The 18007-nt window shown below is 39.0% G+C and overlaps 2 protein-coding genes across 6 annotated transcripts; one reads left to right on the forward strand and one right to left on the reverse strand.

Moving 5' to 3' along the window:
• Positions 1 to 170: 170 nt before the first annotated feature.
• On the forward strand, positions 171 to 10149 carry cs (citrate synthase). The gene is made up of 11 exons (XM_067526644.1): positions 171 to 342; positions 3828 to 3878; positions 4033 to 4140; positions 4820 to 4885; positions 5199 to 5330; positions 5663 to 5851; positions 6003 to 6202; positions 6556 to 6685; positions 6832 to 6933; positions 7782 to 7991; positions 8084 to 10149. The coding sequence occupies exons 1-11, from the start codon at positions 292 to 294 to the stop codon at positions 8252 to 8254; spliced, it is 1410 nt and encodes a 469-aa protein (XP_067382745.1). The 5' UTR covers positions 171 to 291; the 3' UTR covers positions 8255 to 10149.
• Positions 10150 to 11136: 987 nt separating this feature from the next.
• coq10a (coenzyme Q10A) lies at positions 11137 to 16952 on the reverse strand. Of its 5 annotated transcripts, none has more exons than XM_067526649.1 (6): positions 16599 to 16952; positions 16254 to 16502; positions 14485 to 14592; positions 14211 to 14403; positions 13932 to 14033; positions 11137 to 13442 (listed from the first exon to the last, which is right to left on the reverse strand). In XM_067526649.1, the coding sequence occupies exons 2-6, from the start codon at positions 16379 to 16381 to the stop codon at positions 13275 to 13277; spliced, it is 699 nt and encodes a 232-aa protein (XP_067382750.1). In that variant the 5' UTR covers positions 16382 to 16502; positions 16599 to 16952; the 3' UTR covers positions 11137 to 13274. The 5 variants fall into 5 exon arrangements, with proteins under 5 accessions (XP_067382750.1, XP_067382748.1, XP_067382749.1 ...); XM_067526647.1 differs by having other exon boundaries at positions 14485 to 14634; positions 16808 to 16944; XM_067526648.1 differs by having other exon boundaries at positions 14485 to 14634; positions 16752 to 16944.
• Between the last annotated feature and the right edge of the window lie 1055 nt (positions 16953 to 18007).

The raw sequence follows: 18007 nt of genomic DNA on the forward strand, positions 1-18007 counted from the left end.
TGTATATGGTTGTCTTGAACACACCCTGACCTTCAGCGTCGTAACATTGAGAAGGAAGATTTCAATCCAATCAGGATATCTATCTGTTGCACTGTAGCCAATCAAATTCCTTTACGCTATCGCGCAGAGCCGACACAACGTCCAATCATCAACGCTGCTTCTTGCGGGCCTCAATCCCTCTTCAACCTTCTGCTTTTCCGGAGGGGCACCTTCAATCAGCTCCGCGGAGCACGGGTAGTGGCTTTCATAGTTATAAAGACTAAGTGGAAATAACCCTTTTACACAGACACAATGTCCTTTCTGACGGTCAGCAGGTTAGCAACAAAACTCCTTAATTCTAAGGTAAGATCACAAGAAACGATTTCGATGTTACTTTGTCAGTTAATGCTCGCCCCGATGCCGTTCAAGCTAGCTGTATGTTAGCCGGCTGGCTAGGTATCATTAGCTAGCTTAACTCTGAAGCGCATTGTGAAATGGTGTTGACAGAAGGTGGCTAATAATTGATCAAAAAGTGTAAAGAATTAACGAAATGTTCTTACACTTCGTTGGTTTTTATTATGTTGGAACGTTTGGGATTGTTTGTCATGCCAGGCAGTGTTAGCTTGGGAACAGTTGGTCTGTATTATGGCCTGGTGGACACCTGGTGTCTTTAACAAGTAACGTTAGTGACCAGACCCTGTTAGCTTTGTGTTATGGGATTCACATAAAGTCCACTCATTTCGTTTGCTTTTGTAAGGAAATTTTATTTGTACTTCTGTTCGGGTGCAGACAGTGGGATTGCTTTTAAACTCTGCCACAACTTCGTGTTATTTTACCACCCCGGTAGACTTTCATGTTAAGATTTGTCACATCATCTATTAAGATCTCCACACTGTGTCTTCAGAACGTTACTTAACACTGTGTCTTCACACAGTTTAAACAAAAAGTATAGAAAATGTAATGACTAAAAGCCATCTGAGTATGTCATAATGTTATCACCTGACAGTTTACTGTGCCCTGGGCAGCCTGCTGAAACGCTGCCAGTCAGTGATAAAGTTACCTAGATGGTTTTCATGCTGAGTGTAACCTTCCAGTGACTGTAATGTACAGTTTTATTCCACTGACCTCCCAGCCCACTAACACATAGTGACCCTCATATCAGCTTGTATCATTCATTACTAAGTATTTATTACTAGATGCACCATCTCTCATGTAACCAGTGACTAAATAATTTCCTACTTTGAACTGTAGACAAACTGAGGGGTATTGCGTCCTTGTTATCAGACTTATAATTAGAACTAGGTGTAGCTAACCTATGTCACACTCACCCTTTTCCTCTTATCAGTTGTAATCTTTGCTCTGGAGATTTAATAGCACGTTTTTTTTTTACCTAGTTACATAACATAAAATGTCTTGTCTCAGCTGTGACTTAAAATGACTCGAATTTGAAAGACCTAACAGTATAAATGTAATTAGTAATTTTCAGACTGTTTATAGTTTTTAGAAGAGAAAATGTATTTTAGGTTTTAAAGTTCACTGCTTCTTCACAGTCAAGACAAAGCTCCTAACAAAAAAAAAATTGGCTTTAACAAATACTTAAACAAAACTTTTACATCTTGCAGTTTAGTGTAATCAAAAAGACACAAAATACAGGTTTGCTTTTAATAATGTATTATTCTGTCTTTCTGTTTGGTTGAGAGGATGTTAACACACTTTCCATGTGTTTCTTTCAAACATAGCCTCTGGGTACGTTTCCTCATTTACCCGTCTCCCCAGCGTAATTGCTGTAACCTTTCTCCAAAGCTGCTGGAAGTAGGGAGTGACTGAGTAAAACTGGCGCTCTATATTTAAAACCCTGAGCTGGTTCACATTCTCTGTCACTGCTGCGTAGAGTGAATGTGGTGAGGAGTTCCTACGTTTTGTTTCGGCGTACCTTTTCCGTCTGTTGTCCACTCCCACCAGTTGTGGTTTTCAAGAGGGAATCCCACTGGGACTAGAGCCAGCTGGCCCTAGGCCCTGTCCCGCAGGTTCCTTGTTACCTGATTTATCATTTTAAGGAGCTGACAGAGGAGTCTTGTTTCAATGCTTGACAGCAGCAGGCTCTAGTTTTTATTGGTGTCACTGAGGTTCCAGCAAGATTACTATCTTCCAGCACTTTTATAACAAAGAGCAGTTGCTTTTTAATCTCCCATAGTTTTTTCCAGTTAAAGTCCATGGCTCTGTGCACATTTAATTATAGACAAATATTTGATTTATTAGTGTAGAATCTAAAGCCCCTCTCAGACATGCACTGAAATTCAGACATTAGCCAGACTTTATCTGGATGTGTGTGTGTGTGTGAGTGTGTGTGTCTGTTGGCCATGACATTACTCGGATTTCATTCAGCCAGCTCCTTAGTTCAAAGTCAGGATTATCTCCAACAGAGCTCATTTCTGAATAGAGGAAGTAATACTCTGGAGAATCCACCATGAGTGAGTGGGCGTGTTGATGTAGTCCATGTCCCTTAACTGCTGCAAAACTGGGCGAATGCAAACACCTGAAGGTGAAGAACTCATTCATTCGTATGAACAAAGCAACAATGTCGAACTGGAAGGACAACAAAATTTGTGAACTTCTGTCCATAAGGGCAGACCTGGAAATTTTCAAACAATTACAAGGAACAGCTGGAGATTCTGTGGTATACGACCAGATTACAAAGCTAAATGCTTTTACTTTCACTGTTTTTGCATCATGTCCTGCTCAAAGTGCCCAAACACCACCCCTAGCCCGATTACACAGAGCATTTCTTTAACAGGTGAGAACGCATCTCGCACGGACTGTCTCCTGATGTTGGCTACATGTCTGAAAGGGAAACTCCTGACAATGTCAGGACCCGATCCTCCGGACAGTCTCTAGAATTTATGTCTGAAACAGGCCTAATTTTTTCAGAATATAATTTATCTGACTAAATATATCCCAACCTATCATGAATGTCGAATGATTGGAAAAATTATAAATCATCTGTATGTTTCTAGTAGTGCTACAGCAAATCATTTCTATGCACAAATCACATTATTTTTAGATTATACATACAGTTTATAGAGCATAAAAGCACCTGAAAATGCCACATAAACTGTGCATATTGACACTGTGGACTGGCAATGTGATTGTGTCTTTTTTAATTTTTATTTTTTTGATATTTTTGTAACTCGTGACATATTTGCATTATTGGCGTAGTACGTTGGAGGACTTCTGTTTGTGAATGGATTTTTTTTTTTTGTGAATGGAGAGTAATCTCTCATTGGTCAACAAGAAACAATCCTCAGGAGTAGTTATCTGTAGTGTTTGTAGTAATCTGCTCACACACTATGGGTTACGATTGGAGTAGAAATAAAGCACCAACCAATGCAGTCCAACAGAAACAAAAATTGAGACAATGTCCCTAAATTAAGGATTTGAGAATTTACAGCAGTCATGTACCATTTACCAAATGTTTTTGGTAAAAAGTTCTGTAACATGGTCTCGACCCTGTACATTTTTTTTTTTTTTAAATATTCACAGGGAGATGTTTGTGACTCAATAACCACTTGAAGAAAATAAACTTAAGCTGTGAATTGCTTTAATTAGTTCATACATTAAACTGAAGAACCATTAACAAAATCTACAGTATAGTATTCCTAGATGGTTAGAAGATTATTTATCTGCAGATTAGTAGTAATATGTTACGGAACAAATTATTTTGAGATGCTGCAAGGTTGCCTTAATTCATATGGAAGAAACCTTAGAGAAGCTGCTGTGACCTTCACATATTTAGGCAGTGTTTGACATGGAACTAATGCTTAAATTCTCTATCTTTGTCTATTTCATAGAATACCACCTACTTTCTTGTGGCTGCAAGAAATGCCAGTGCATCAACAACAGTAAGTACACTCCAAGGTTATCTACCTGATTTAAATTTTCCCAGGTTAATTTGTTAATGTCTTTCCAGAGGTATTGTGATCTCAGGAGTACTAATAGAACATGCTGACTGCCAAAGCTGCAAAATGTTTACATAAAATCTGTTGTATTTTTCAGAGTTTAAAGGATGTTCTTGCAGATCTTATCCCTAAAGAACAAACCAGGATCAAGAACTTCAAACAACAGTATGGCAAAACTAACATAGGGCAGATTACTGTTGACATGGTGAGTAACTCGTAAGACGAAATAAAGTACATATGTTAAGGAATTAAAATAATATAAGAACCTGAAACCAGTGACAAACAAAGGCACATTCTTCACATCCATTTTATTTATTTAGGAACGAGCATTAGGTTATCAGCCATGATGCAGATTAGACATGGCATGGTGACCTCCCCTAATCCATCTACTGTAGGTATTATTTTATGTGAATGGTAAAGGGCCTGCACTTATATAGCACCTTTCTATCTGTTGGACTCCTGTGCCACAGTACGCGGAGTCAGCACTGCTTGGTCAGGCTCCTCAGGTAACAATGTGAACCTGTTTCCTGCCCACAGAGATAATATAGCTGAGTCATTAAACCTTCTACTGTACACTGCCAAATAGAATACTTGTACTGTTTACACACACACACACACACACACACACAAAACTGCGTCATCCTCTTCTGTTAGTCACTCACTTTATCTATGACATCTAGCTGGAGAAAGTCTTGGTTTCACTTTCTATAAACTACTGTAGTTTTGTATTTCTGTGTGTTGTTACATAAAGTGAAACAGGATTCAAATTCTGTCTCATCTCTCTGTAAAAATTCTGGCATCCAATAATACGTAAATAAAAACAGCAACAGTTGAGCTTGAGAAATCGAATTGTAAACTACGTGTCTTGTATGTTTTCTCCACAGGTCTATGGTGGTATGAGGGGAATGAAGGGTCTGGTGTATGAAACATCAGTGTTGGATCCTGAGGAGGTCAGTGTGGAAGCTTGATATATCGTCAGCCACGACAGCATAGGTCCTGTCGTCGACATATTGATAGTTAAAACTTAAAACATAAAGCTTAATGATTGTTTTACTTTAAACTCTCTGGGTCCCTTGGACACTGGCCCATCTCATAAGCAATTATCTTAATTGCTTTATTATAGATGTTGAAAAGCCATCACTTCATATTAAATGACCTGCCAACTCTGACTTGATGGTTCATTTCAGGATAATTTAAATGTATATTTGTTTACCACAGTTTGCAAAAAGTGTTTTGTCTTATTTTCTCTCTATTGATACACAGGGCATCCGGTTCCGGGGCTACAGCATTCCAGAGTGTCAGAAGTTGCTGCCTAAAGCTCCAGGAGGCGAGGAGCCGCTACCCGAGGGTCTCTTCTGGTTGCTGGTCACCGGACAGGTTCCTACTGAGGAGCAGGTGAGTTTGAGAGGTGTGTTAGCTTGCAAGGATAATTGTGCACTAGAGTTATTAGGGAGGATTTTTTTCCATTATTAACTGTTTTAAAAGTATCTAGGGACTCAGCTCTTGTCTCAGAAACTGGCTATGGAAGACAAGTTATGGTCGTTAATCTTTTTCCACCTTTAAATCAAACTGTCTCTGTACAGTGACTGTACATAGTGTTTTGCAGGATAATACAGCTGCTACACTAACTGTGCGTCTAAAATATACTTTGGCAACAACTTGTAAACTTAATGTGGAATGTGTCTTTAAGGTCACCTACATAGACTGTGTTTTTTTTGTGCCTCCAGGTGAACTGGGTGTCCAAAGAATGGGCGAAGAGAGCGGCACTTCCCTCGCACGTTGTCACCATGTTGGACAATTTCCCTACAAACCTGCATCCCATGTCTCAGTTCAGTGCTGCCATCACAGCTCTAAACAGTGAGAGCAGCTTTGCGCGTGCATACTCTGAGGGCGTCCACAAGTCCAAGTACTGGGAGGTGAGTCTCATCGATGATCATTGAGACTTTTGTGGTTACTGAAGCCAGTTTACATCAATCCAACAGCTGTTTTGCGTTGAGCAATAGTCTCACAGGGGTCTCTGGTATGATTGTAGACTCTTGACTAATCTTTTCACCTTGGTTCTCTTAGTTCGTCTATGAAGACTCCATGGACTTGATTGCCAAGCTACCCTGCATTGCTGCTAAGATCTACCGCAACCTTTATCGGGAAGGCAGCAGCATTGGAGCCATCGACTCTAACCTGGACTGGTCCCACAACTTTACTAACATGCTGGGCTACAATGATCCCCAGTTCACTGAACTAATGAGGCTCTACCTCACTATCCACAGGTGCAACTTAAATCACTTCCCTATAGATTATAAACTAAAGTGTCTTTGAAATGGCTCATTTTCTAAGAATCTGTGCTGTTTGTAGTCACATTATTTTTTTTTATTTTGTGATTTTTTTTTTTTTTTTTTATTCATGGAGGTTGGTGCCAAAAAGTTTCAAACGTGTAAAATGGTGTAGGATGTTAAAGTACCAAAGTAAAATGTTAAAAATTAAAATGTATACATGTCAAAATGTAATTTAGAACAACTTTTAATTTAACAACTTTTAATTCACTCTATATACACTGCGTGTATGGTTTTTAATCTTTAAAGCTGTGATCATTTGGAATTTGTTTTCCCCCACAATGTTGCAGTGATCATGAAGGAGGCAATGTCAGTGCCCACACCAGCCACTTGGTGGGCAGTGCACTATCTGACCCCTATCTGTCCTTCAGCGCTGCAATGAATGGTCTTGCTGGTCCTCTGCATGGTCTGGCCAATCAGGTTTGTACCAAGCAAATCACCTTTTTCTCTCAATTTAAAGCCTGGACAATGCAGCATTAATGGCTTTTAGTGTTAGTAAGAAGTACTGTACCTGGAAGAAACTAGTTTCTGTTACACCAATGTGTATTTTCCACTGCGTCTCTCAGGAGGTACTGGTTTGGCTGACTGCCCTGCAGAAGGAGTTGGGAGGAGAAGTGTCTGATGAGAGGATGAGGGATTACATCTGGAACACCCTCAAGTCTGGAAGGGTAAGAACACGTATCCATTATCGATTCTGATTTTCAGTTACATTTTGTTGTGGAATATAAAGCTGGATGCCATTTTCTCTCGGTGTAATTCCACATTCATGTTGATGTGTTCATGATTGCAAAATGAGTTGCGTGAGAATTAAAATGGCATGTGCTGACATTACGCGGTAGCCATTAAAGAGAAGTTAAATTATGCTGAATAAATTTGTCTTATGTAACACATGGATTGTTTTTTGTTTGTTTTTTTTAAATGGTCCTGTATTTTTAAGGCCAAAGTCATGTACTTACGTACTCGTGATTGCACTTGTGATTTGGATCATGTGGTGGATGCCATTTTCACATTCACTTCAATTCAGCTTTATTTATATAGCACCAATTCACTACAATATCATCTCAAGGCACTTTACAGAATAAAGTCAAGACCATAAAGATGTATAGAGAGAACCCAACAATTTGAACATTCTAATTACATTAAGTCCAATATCAATGCAATATTACTCCTCTGATCAGAAAACAAACAAAATTAGGTGACTCTCCTTTGTCCACAGTAGCTCTGGCAGCAAAGGATTGGACTTATTAAAATGCTTATTTTATAATAAAAAATAAAGTCTTACTTGCATCACATAGCTTGTCTGTTCAGTTTTATTCACCAGGGCATATTTAGAATTTAGATCTTCTCTTCATAGTCAGTATTCATTAAAAAAATTGTGTATATTAAGTTCCACAGATTACACAATAAGAACACATTTTGTTTAAATAGCAAATACAAATGTAAACATGTAACACAATAGTGGGATCCTGGCACAGTTCAAAAACTTCGCAAAATCTTCCCTCTCCTTTGGCCGTAGGTTGTGCCAGGTTATGGCCATGCTGTTCTGAGGAAGACCGACCCACGTTACACCTGTCAGCGCGAGTTTGCCCTGAAGCACCTGCCCAATGACCCCATGTTCAAGTTGGTTTCCCAGCTTTACAAGATTGTGCCCAATGTGCTCCTGGAGCAGGGTAAGGCAAAGAACCCCTGGCCCAATGTGGACGCTCACAGTGGAGTGCTGCTGCAGGTAACACATGAGGTGGCTTTTTATCATATTTGTGCCATGTTATGGTTGCTAAGACAGATCCTAACATCCCTCCCTGTCTTCTATCTCTGCAGTATTATGGAATGGCTGAGATGAATTACTACACCGTGCTGTTTGGTGTGTCCCGAGCCCTAGGTGTGTTGGCTCAGCTGGTGTGGAGCAGAGCCCTTGGCTTCCCCTTGGAGCGCCCCAAGTCCATGAGCACAGATGGACTGATAGCCCTGGTGGGAGCCAAATCAGGCTGAAGGTCCACCTCACAGGAGCTGGGGGTTAGTGTAGAGGGTGGGAGGAGATAGAAGTATCAAAAGGCAGATATACATTTACCCCCCCTGTCATTTCCAACCCCAGAGATTCAGTGCGATTCAAAGAGACAGTACGCTTTTAATGTCATTTCACAAATGAAGGGCCTTTTAAATGATCACACCTATAGTGTTTAAGTGTATTTGGTTAAGTACTGACAAGCTTTCACATTGTTTCCCCATATTTGGAATGTGAACGGTTAAAACGTCAACCACACATGTAACCCGTAGTAGGTTCAAACTACATACCATTTTAAGTCTGCTAGCATTACTAAGATGTCCCCTGTGCAGTACCATTGTGTTTTTAGGCACTGGATCTCAACTACGAATAGGCAGTTGCATAGAAAGGGAATTGTGGGAGTGAATTTCACTTTTGTTTTTCCTATTTGTTCAAAGATCTTATGTTAAATAATGCATTTGGTGGTTGTGGCTAATGGAGTGAGTTCCCCCCTTTTTTTCCCCCCCATAATTGCGTAGAAGCAAAAGACATTGCTATGATTAAGACTAAGATTAAGACTTTACTTCTGGGCAGATGTCATCCCAACCAGTCTATCAATACATTTCACTCCCATCTATGAACACTCCAGTGTAAAAGTAAAGGTCCTCAGTAATAAAATTAAGAAGCTGTTAAAGATATTCAAAAACCTAAGATCAGTTAAAAGATACTGCCCCTTTAAATCTTTGGTCTCCCTTTTTTCCCAACTTGTAGTTTTTCTTTTTAATCATTGTATTACCTCTATGATCAGAATAACCGGCTTGTCTATAGAAAATTTATTTTCCACCTGCTCCTTTCAGTTTTTGTTAACATGCTTTATTTTATAATGGGGTCTCTGCTTAAGCAGTCTTCCGAGGGGTAGAGAATGAAGTATAATGAAGAGTAATGTACAGTAATGACAGAGACTTGAGCAGAGGGTGTAGTAATTGGCAACCTCTTGTAAGTTCCTAAGAGCAAGCTTGAATTTAGGGGTGGGATGGGGATTGATTTCTGTTTTATTTGAGTGTATTGTGTTTGTTACTTTATTCCCAGAGGACAGCGCTTTAAACATCGGCTACTCCAAAATGAGCACTTGCTTGTTTGGAATTCCCACGTTATAGTAGTAGTAGACCCCGCCCTCCCTGCAGGATGATGGTGTACCCTTTTTTTCGCTGTTGAATATGTATAAAACTATAATCTTTGGGTTCTCAGTTTGTGGTTTTATTTATACTTTGTGTACATAGGTATGTATATGTATAGCTTAAATGCTGAATCACTTGCCTGTAATAACCACAAAGATTATCATAGTTTACCCAGAGTGTCAAAGTGTTCAGTCTCACTGGTCACTGAAATTTTAACAATGAACAAAAAGAAGCTGCAGCTATCTTGTATATACACAATTTCATGCCTAACTCTGTGGGCTTAGCAGGTGCTGTTTTTCAGGTGTTTCATTTGAATCTTTCAAGCTTGCTCTTAGGTCCTGGGTTTGTCAACACTCCATTTTCTTTCTCTGTAACTTAAGTTCTTGCATCTTTTCTGTTAAACTACCCTTGACGTGGTAATCAGTAGGTCATTCAGATGTTTGAATCTCTGCTTTGCTAACCATCTTCCTCCTAGCTTTGTCTGGCCATGTTGTGTTTTTATTGTTGTGGTCGTCTTCTCGGTGGGGAGTTGTTCAAGAGATGAAGTTATTTTGATCATAGAGGAACATAAATGTTGTACAGGATAATCTATTGCACATAGATTCACCAGAGAAAAACTTGGGGGATGGGGTAGGATGGGTCAAACAGGCAAGAAAAGTTGAAGAGCAAACATTGGAAAACCTTAACAAAAAATGAAAAACAATAAAGGTTTTTATTAACACTTGTATGGTCTCATTTGCATTACTGTTGAAAAGTGTGTGTATAAAAAAAACCAAAGAGCTGCTTCGGGGTAAGGGTCCTGCTATAGTGCTTACTTTTTTAGCTTTACTGAGCCATTGATTGTCATTCTTAAAGGGCCACTTAAAATTTCAACGTATGCTCTTTGGCTTTAGTTTAGGGTATAAATGTACATTTAAAACTTAAACTTCCCTCTATTTAAATTTTTTCCAATTCTAGTTAAAAAAAAACTTCAGATGACATCACCCGACAGTTTTTCATCATTGGCAATAGAGATGATGTCATTCCATTCCAAACTCCATAGTGTGAGCAACAAGATGACATAATATGAAGGTTCCTCCAAGTGATGTCAGATGGAGGCATATTTCAGCTAAAACTAAAGATATTTGGATATAGGGAAGTTTAATGGCATTTTGCTACATGTACTACCAAAACTAGAACCATAAGAAGCAAGCTCAAAATCAGTGAGGCCGTCCTTTACCGTCAGAATTTAAAATGTCATCTCGTTTTAAAGGTACAAGCTAACTGCACTTATCTGGTACTTAAGTAGAGCTGAATAAACAACCACTGAACCCAAGTTTGAATTTGTCTCTTCAGTGCTCTCAGTGGCCAAATTATTCTTGTCTTTTACATATTAAATGCAATTGACATCATGAAAGATGTCCAGATACCCACCTCTACTATGTGCTGTTATTAATAGCTGGCCCACATACCATCACCCCACTCTGGTTTCTTGCTGGACAGCCACCTTTCAGAGAGCTGTCACACCATACAGATACCCCTTTGCCACAGATTGCACTTTGGCAACAATGTAAGGCAGCACTCATGGTGTAGTGCATCATGCTTAATCTAAATACATTAGGACACAACTGTACAAAAAAAGTAGCTGCTGAGAAGCTGTACAAAGGTCACTGAACATATCACAAATATTCCTCTGACCAATTTCAAAATTGGTTAAAACAGCAAACACAAAATAGGCACCTGCATTTTTATTTGAATAAAACTTATACACAAAGTATTGACAAAGTTACATCTAACTGGAAACAAAGTGATTTGACTGCAAAATCAGGGACATGTATTCAGTCATTGCAATCCGTGTGACAGTAATACATCTACAACCTTGCACATATTACCACTAAAACAAGGTGATCATGCAATACTCCTTATATTTGCTCTGTTTATTCTATCATCTCTTAAAATATTCTCTCTCTTTCTGATTTACAGAGTATTGGCACAACAATAATTAAAGTTGGCATGAAATCAAAGTGTATGCAGCACAGCGAGCATATAATGTCGCTAGGAAAACAACCCTGAGGTAAAAATGTAATCTGTTGGTTCAGATGGATTTTAATAAGTTAGACTGTTTAATATAACATTGACCTACTTGGATGTAATTAACATTCTTTATATACTGATTACATTTCTCTTAATGTCCAATACACCTTTAACAGAAAAACTGAAAACAACTCTGAAGCTAAAATCCGGCTTTGCAAGTACTGAACCACGGTTTGTCTTGGAGTATTAAATTTGGACCATGAGGACAAAATGAACTGCCTATTGTTAGGAAGGTCACACAATGACTGACCTTTGGCAACCCGAAAGCCTCTGATGACAATTACCTTTATTAGCCCTTTATGATGCCTTAACAATAAAACATGTAAACACTAGAAACATAAATGTATTTGCCCCTTTGTTAGTTACTGTACATCTGTGCATTATAATATATTTAAATTAAAACTACAACAACCAAAGACGAGCATGAAATGATGAATAACGTTTTATTCTACAACCCACCCTTGTGTTTTATACTATGTACATGACAGGAGGAAGATGCTCCAAATGAACCAATGGAAAAAAACAAAAAAAAAAAAATTCTGTTATTAATTGAATTATTATAACTATGGCATAATCAGATTACAAATGACTTTGCTGCAGAATGACAAGCTATTCATGAACTCATTTCAGATATATAATTTCTATGTGCATGATTTTAGGCAGCATTAACTTTGGATATTCTGATATGATATTCGAAATGTTAATATTTAACTTTAAACCTGTTGAGTTTGTCAAGTCAAACTATACATTTATCAAGAATAAAAGCTCCTGTAATCTGTCACAGTTTTGTTCTAATCCCAATGACACTACTTTCTATTCAGTCCATTCACTCAGGTGCTCTTATTTGTGGAACGTTCGACTGCCGCTGCCTTTACTGATCATCCAGTAGGTAGTAGTTACTGGGCTGTAAAATAAGGCATTAATAAAATTGGCCAGCCAAGTCTCAGTGTCTAAAATTACAATCCTCACAGCACAACAAACGCCTAGTTAAAGTCAACTGAAGCCACAGCTAACTAGTGAAGGAAAGGCCAATTTCTTCCCCCCCGCAAAATGTTGCACTTCAGTGATGTTGTCACAACATACATTTCCAACACTCAACAATCCAAACATGGCACTTCTAATGTGAATAAATCAAAATAATAAAATGGATCTTTGCTTTGTAATATATTAAAAATTCCATTTAAAATAAAAGTCAAAGAATAAATTAACCGTATAAAGTATAACCTGCTGAAGGTGAACTACAAACTGGACACTGTGTGGCAGGTAACCCTAAGGTCCTGGTGAAATGTTAGAGAAATAGTCTGGTTCAAAGGGCATCAAAGCCTTCTGTAAATAAAAATAAATAAAATGCTGTTTTGTTCAGTTTACTGTGCTGTTCATTTAAAATAACAGTCGACTCTCTACTGTTGGTAACATGACATATCAATGATTTACTGTTTTTTTTTTTTTTTTTTTTTTACATAAACACAGCTTTTAATTGCCACGGAGCAAGGGCAATGTTGGCTCCTTCTACTGAACAAGGATCCCTTAAGTGGAGGTAGACAGAAAGTGGACAGACTTAACACAAGTAGGAGGGACATAAGCAAGATTGTTTAAGGATGGATTAAGAAGAACTATACATAGTCCAACAAACATAGGTTGGATGTCTAAAAATCTTCAGGAGCAGTGGAGTCTTGAAGTGTGGGAGGGACAAAGCATCATCATGCAGGTTTGTGTGGATGAAAGGAATAAACACTAGTATGGTTTAAGGCCAGATGAGCACACATAGCTGCTGAGATCATGTTTGATGCACCTCATGAAACATCAGCTCTCGGGGGATACGAGTCTCTGGGCCATAGAGCTTACAGGCTCGCCGCTCGAACGCAGCAACATTCTGCTTTACAACTTCGTCGAAGAACATGGTGGCTAGCTGGGAGTGCAGCAAAGATCGGAACTCAAAAGATATCTGTTAAAGACACAAAAATGTACATTTTAGAACATGTCTGTAAGTGTAGAGGAGTTATTAAATATGGCAACAGTAGAAGGGTTTATTTGGTTAGTGCAGTGATTTTGTGCTCTCTGTTTATCAGTAAGTGACTGGAGACTCCAAGATGTTGTTGGTCAGAGCAAATAGTCTCACACACAATCACACATAAAACCACAAGTTGTTTTAACACCTTAAATATTTGTAAGGATTAAAGACTTGTAATTCAAATTTTTAAGTGTCTTACAACTTCTGGACAGAGCCAGGATAGTCATTTTCCCCAGCTTCCAGTATTTATACTAAGCTAAGTCTGTGGTGTCTGTAGCGTCATATTTACTGTATGGACTTCAGAATGGAATCAACCTGTTCATTAAACTCCTAGCAAAAAGCGAATTTCACATGTTGCCCAAAACGTCGAACCATCCTGATGATCAAGGTTATTACTATGGTTGCATGAAGCAGCTTACTTACAGAAAAGTCAACCGTGCAGGTGCGAGGGTAACCAGGGATGCCAGGGCTAAAGCGCCATATGGTCTCTAGATGATTGAAAAGCTTTCCATCTGTACACACGGCCTAAAATCACCCAAAAGAAGAACTCTATTAGAAATAAGACTTTTGAGAAATGGGTTCTTACTGACATCACAGACACTAAAATTTGAACTAGTGTCTTTGACGTTTAAGAAACTGTCTGACAAAAATGAGATATACTGTCATTTACAAGAATCACAGACAGAAGCTTCTGGCACTTACTTTGACTAGATGAGGTCGGACACTGGTGATCATGGATGTGTATCTTTCCAACACTGGAGGGAATCCTACTTCAAGATGGGCTTTGCAGTGGCCTGCTCTTCTCATGATGGTCTGAGATTTCTTACACCAGGGCACAAAGTCCTTGTACTCATCCACATTGGCCACAACATCATACATTTCCTGCATGGAATACCTATGACAGCAAATATTGTGAGGTTAAGAAATAAAAAGAATTAAGAGATTCAGTGATTACTGGATTATACTGAGAAATTACCCAAGTATCCTACGCTCAGAGTACTCCTTCCTCTTGTTGGTAAGGCTGATGAAGTTCCTACTTTGTGGAACTGCTGTCATTGTGTCCGAGTCGTGAAGGCAAAGCACCCTAGGAGATCTTGTCATTAAAATGCCACATGAGGACAAATGTCTAAAAGGTAAGAAGGAAAGGTCCTGTAAGTCCCATTCTAGAAGAGTGCAGCCGACCACTTGCAGCGAAAAACAACAAACACACCTTCTATACATTTGTTTCCAGCTACTGAAGACAATGAGTACACACTGAACACTGGTCTCTGTGTTTTTTTAGTGTGCTGGTATTTTCCCACCTACACCTCTTATGTGGAGAACAAAAAGCTTTGCAATATGACCCCATTCATGCTTGCTGCACCACTGAGCAATGTATTTTCTGGTAGATAACCTGTAGAAATTGGGCAAGCGTGTTATGTCTTCTGTTCTAAATGTATAATTGGAAAAATGTATCACTGCTTACTGGGGACAACTTTATTTTTACTTTCCCCATGAAATACTGTAAAATAAGTCCTCCACTTAAAAAACATTTTAAACCGAAAGAACTTACAATGTTTGGTCATTTTTAAATGGAAATTGTTTTATTTTGCCTTTGTCTGTGATTGTATTTCTTGCATATTTAGGACATTCCTTAGGGTTTGTTAATCAGCATTGGTTGACTGGGATGTGAGCATTGTCATTTTTAAATCTTATGGATGAATAAATAACATTGACGCATCCCAATATAGATGACATCATGATATGTTCAATATGTATCACATAAAAGCAATAGATTATTTCATGCATCAAATGATATGACCCAACTCTACCTTGGACCATCAGTACAAAAATATCCTTTTTCACATCAGCTGTTCTAAGCTTTGTTAAGAAATACTGTGATTTGTTAGCATCATGATTGGCTAGTTAGGAACATTTGTGACATTTTTTTATTTTTAGAATACACATCCCAGTATCACATCGTTAAAATAAATAAATAAAACCTTTTCCATAAGTAAAAACAATGAATCACCATATAATAATGGTGTCTAAAAAGATAACTAAAAAAAAAGTATACATTCTTCATAAATATTATATAATAGATATTTTATTATTATGATTATTATTATAAATGTCAGTATTGGATATTGGTAATTGGCTTTAATGACATACATTATGGCCACCTGTACAATCTAATGCAGTCCAACACAGCAGCTCTGCCATGAATTCTACTTTTACAAGGTTATAATTTCTAAGTCTTTAGGTTGAAAACATTAGAAATGTGATCCCTCTGTGATCCACTATGACCTCAACACTAAGCACACAGTACAATTATCACCTTTTTGAAACTTTTAACTCCAAAACGGAGAAATGATATCCTTATATTGCATTAGATTTTAAAGGTGTACCTAATGAAGTGATCATTGATATATATTACAGGCTCTCTTGTACAAACAGCATGTCAAGCTGTACACGGATTTAAAGTATGTTTAGGTCAAAGGCCTATGAGGGACATTTTAGTAGCTTCAGTTTGTTTATCCTGAAGTCATTATAGTGAGGTTTGAGCTATGGTTTGGTTTGAATAGCGTGACAAATTTGCTGAAATCCATTGTTCCCCCTTGCTTCCTACAGCAGAATACTTCCAGCCCCACGATCAACTGTTATATGAACTCAATTGGTGGTTTTACAAATTAACAACTGATTTTAAGTACTGGTTTTACGGGGGGGGGGGGGGGTTTGCACAGGACTGACTCCAGCGTGTCTCACCTGATGCTCTGTCGGAGGCATCCTCTTGGCACCGCTGCACGACACGAGCGAGGGGAGCCTACAGTGGCGATCTCACTGAATGCCCGCACACCCATGACCAACCGCCGGGCACTGGCAGTGGCTGCCATGAAAACAGCCACTCGGTTCAAGGAAGGAGGATCTTGCTTCTGAGAAACTGAGCTCGGGGTCTGGTCAGCTCGAAAACCAGGGGCAGAGGGATTCAAGGTTTCAGCCCGATCGTCGGTTTCGCTGCGGGTGGACAAAGACCAAACAAAGTGTTAGCTAACTACCTTAAGTAGACAAAAACACCGCACATTTACTCTGTGTATTGTTGTCCACCTTCACCTCAGCACCGTCTCCTGTCGGCTTCAGAGCTGCCAGCGTAACTAGTTACGGTAGTCAACTGCTAACAGCTAACGGTGGCTAACAAGGTTTCATAACGAGCCCGAACCAACGCGACGAACAGCCGCGTTCCGCTACTTTTTCACCAATACTCACATCACTCCGCGTCTAAACCTCCGAACGTGCAACAAAGTGAAACTATTTAGGCTTACTTCTTGGTTTTAGATTCTTGGGGGGGGGTTTTGTAATACAGCCCAGCTGCCGACGACCTTCTCCGGTTTACAAAACGCCGGTGGAACAATCTGTAGGTTTCCTGTCTTCTGTGTGTTGATCTTCGGTTGAGCCCAACAGGTCTGTGGTGGAGTGTTGCCCCCTACCGTGGTGGAGGATAATGGTAGAAAGATTAATGGTTCGTGTGTCCATTTCAGCTGTCACCTATCATTCAGTTATTTATTTATTTATTTCATAGACAGCGTTTACATGGACTTACCGGGGTACTCGGAGAAATCGGCTTTCTCTGGTAATCGGGGAACAGTGTTTACATGCTCCTAAGTAACCTGGTTACACGTATACATGCAGCTAAGAGTAACCTGACGCCCCCCCCGGACTTATTTTCGAAGCCTGGCGCACAGATTTGAACTGTATAATGACGCTGTGTTCGTGTCGCAGCAGAGACCACGCAAGGGGACAGAAAGGAAAGAAACATGCACCTGATCCTTAACAGTCGTTATGTTATAAACGGGGGCAACTGACTTATTTAGACTTAGACGAATAACTTTGTGTAAATTAAAAATTCTGTCGGCCCTTATGCAGAATTTACTTTAAAAATGAGGCGACATTGTCTCGTTAACTATCTCTCCATTCATTCATCCTTCCATCATCCTCTGCAGTCTTTAGTTACGCACATGCGCAGTTAGAAAGCCGATTAGAAACCTAGTTATGCGTAAACGTGGCAGAGAAATCTGCGTTTTGCGACAGAAATCTACCTGGGGAAACCAGCTTTCCCTAATCCCCTACCCCGATTTTGGAAACCAGCTTTCTCCCATACGTTACACTTAAGAAATCAACTTTCCCGAAAAAAGGCGACTGTAACCCGATTGATTAATTCAATGCAACCGGCGACTTCTTCTTTTTCATTTTTTATGAAGGTGCATTACCGCCACCTACTATGCTGGAGTGTGAACCCGAGTAACTATCCCATTAGTATTAAAAAAACTAAATTCTATTTGTTTCTCTCAAGAACTGTACCAATTTATTATAATTTCCTGGTTGATTGATTATATGCTTAAAATTACATTTCCGTGTTCCTTATACTCTGCTATGTCTTAATAGTTTCTCTCTCTCTGATGTGTATTTTGGAGATCGACATGAAACATGATTTACCGACTCTTCCACATGGCAAAAACACAGAA

Source organism: Channa argus, chromosome 13 (assembly GCF_033026475.1).
Source record: "Channa argus isolate prfri chromosome 13, Channa argus male v1.0, whole genome shotgun sequence".
NCBI classification, from domain to species: Eukaryota; Metazoa; Chordata; class Actinopteri; order Anabantiformes; family Channidae; genus Channa; species Channa argus.

What these genes read in the sequence shown, in the direction of transcription:
- cs (XM_067526644.1), top strand. Translation starts at nt 292, where the DNA reads ATGTCCTTTCTGACGGTCAGCAGGTTAGCAACAAAACTCCTTAATTCT. An exon ending in CTCTACCTCACTATCCACAG is followed by an intron (nt 6,203 to 6,555) that starts GTGCAACTTAAA and finishes ACAATGTTGCAG; the next exon opens with TGATCATGAAGGAGGCAATG. An exon ending in ACACCCTCAAGTCTGGAAGG is followed by an intron (nt 6,934 to 7,781) that starts GTAAGAACACGT and finishes CTTTGGCCGTAG; the next exon opens with GTTGTGCCAGGTTATGGCCA.
- coq10a (XM_067526647.1), bottom strand. Translation starts at nt 16,381, where the DNA reads ATGGCAGCCACTGCCAGTGCCCGGCGGTTGGTCATGGGTGTGCGGGCA. An exon ending in TCTGAGCGTAGGATACTTGG is followed by an intron (nt 14,404 to 14,484) that starts GTAATTTCTCAG and finishes TTGCTGTCATAG; the next exon opens with GTATTCCATGCAGGAAATGT. An exon ending in CCTGCACGGTTGACTTTTCT is followed by an intron (nt 13,443 to 13,931) that starts GTAAGTAAGCTG and finishes TGTCTTTAACAG; the next exon opens with ATATCTTTTGAGTTCCGATC.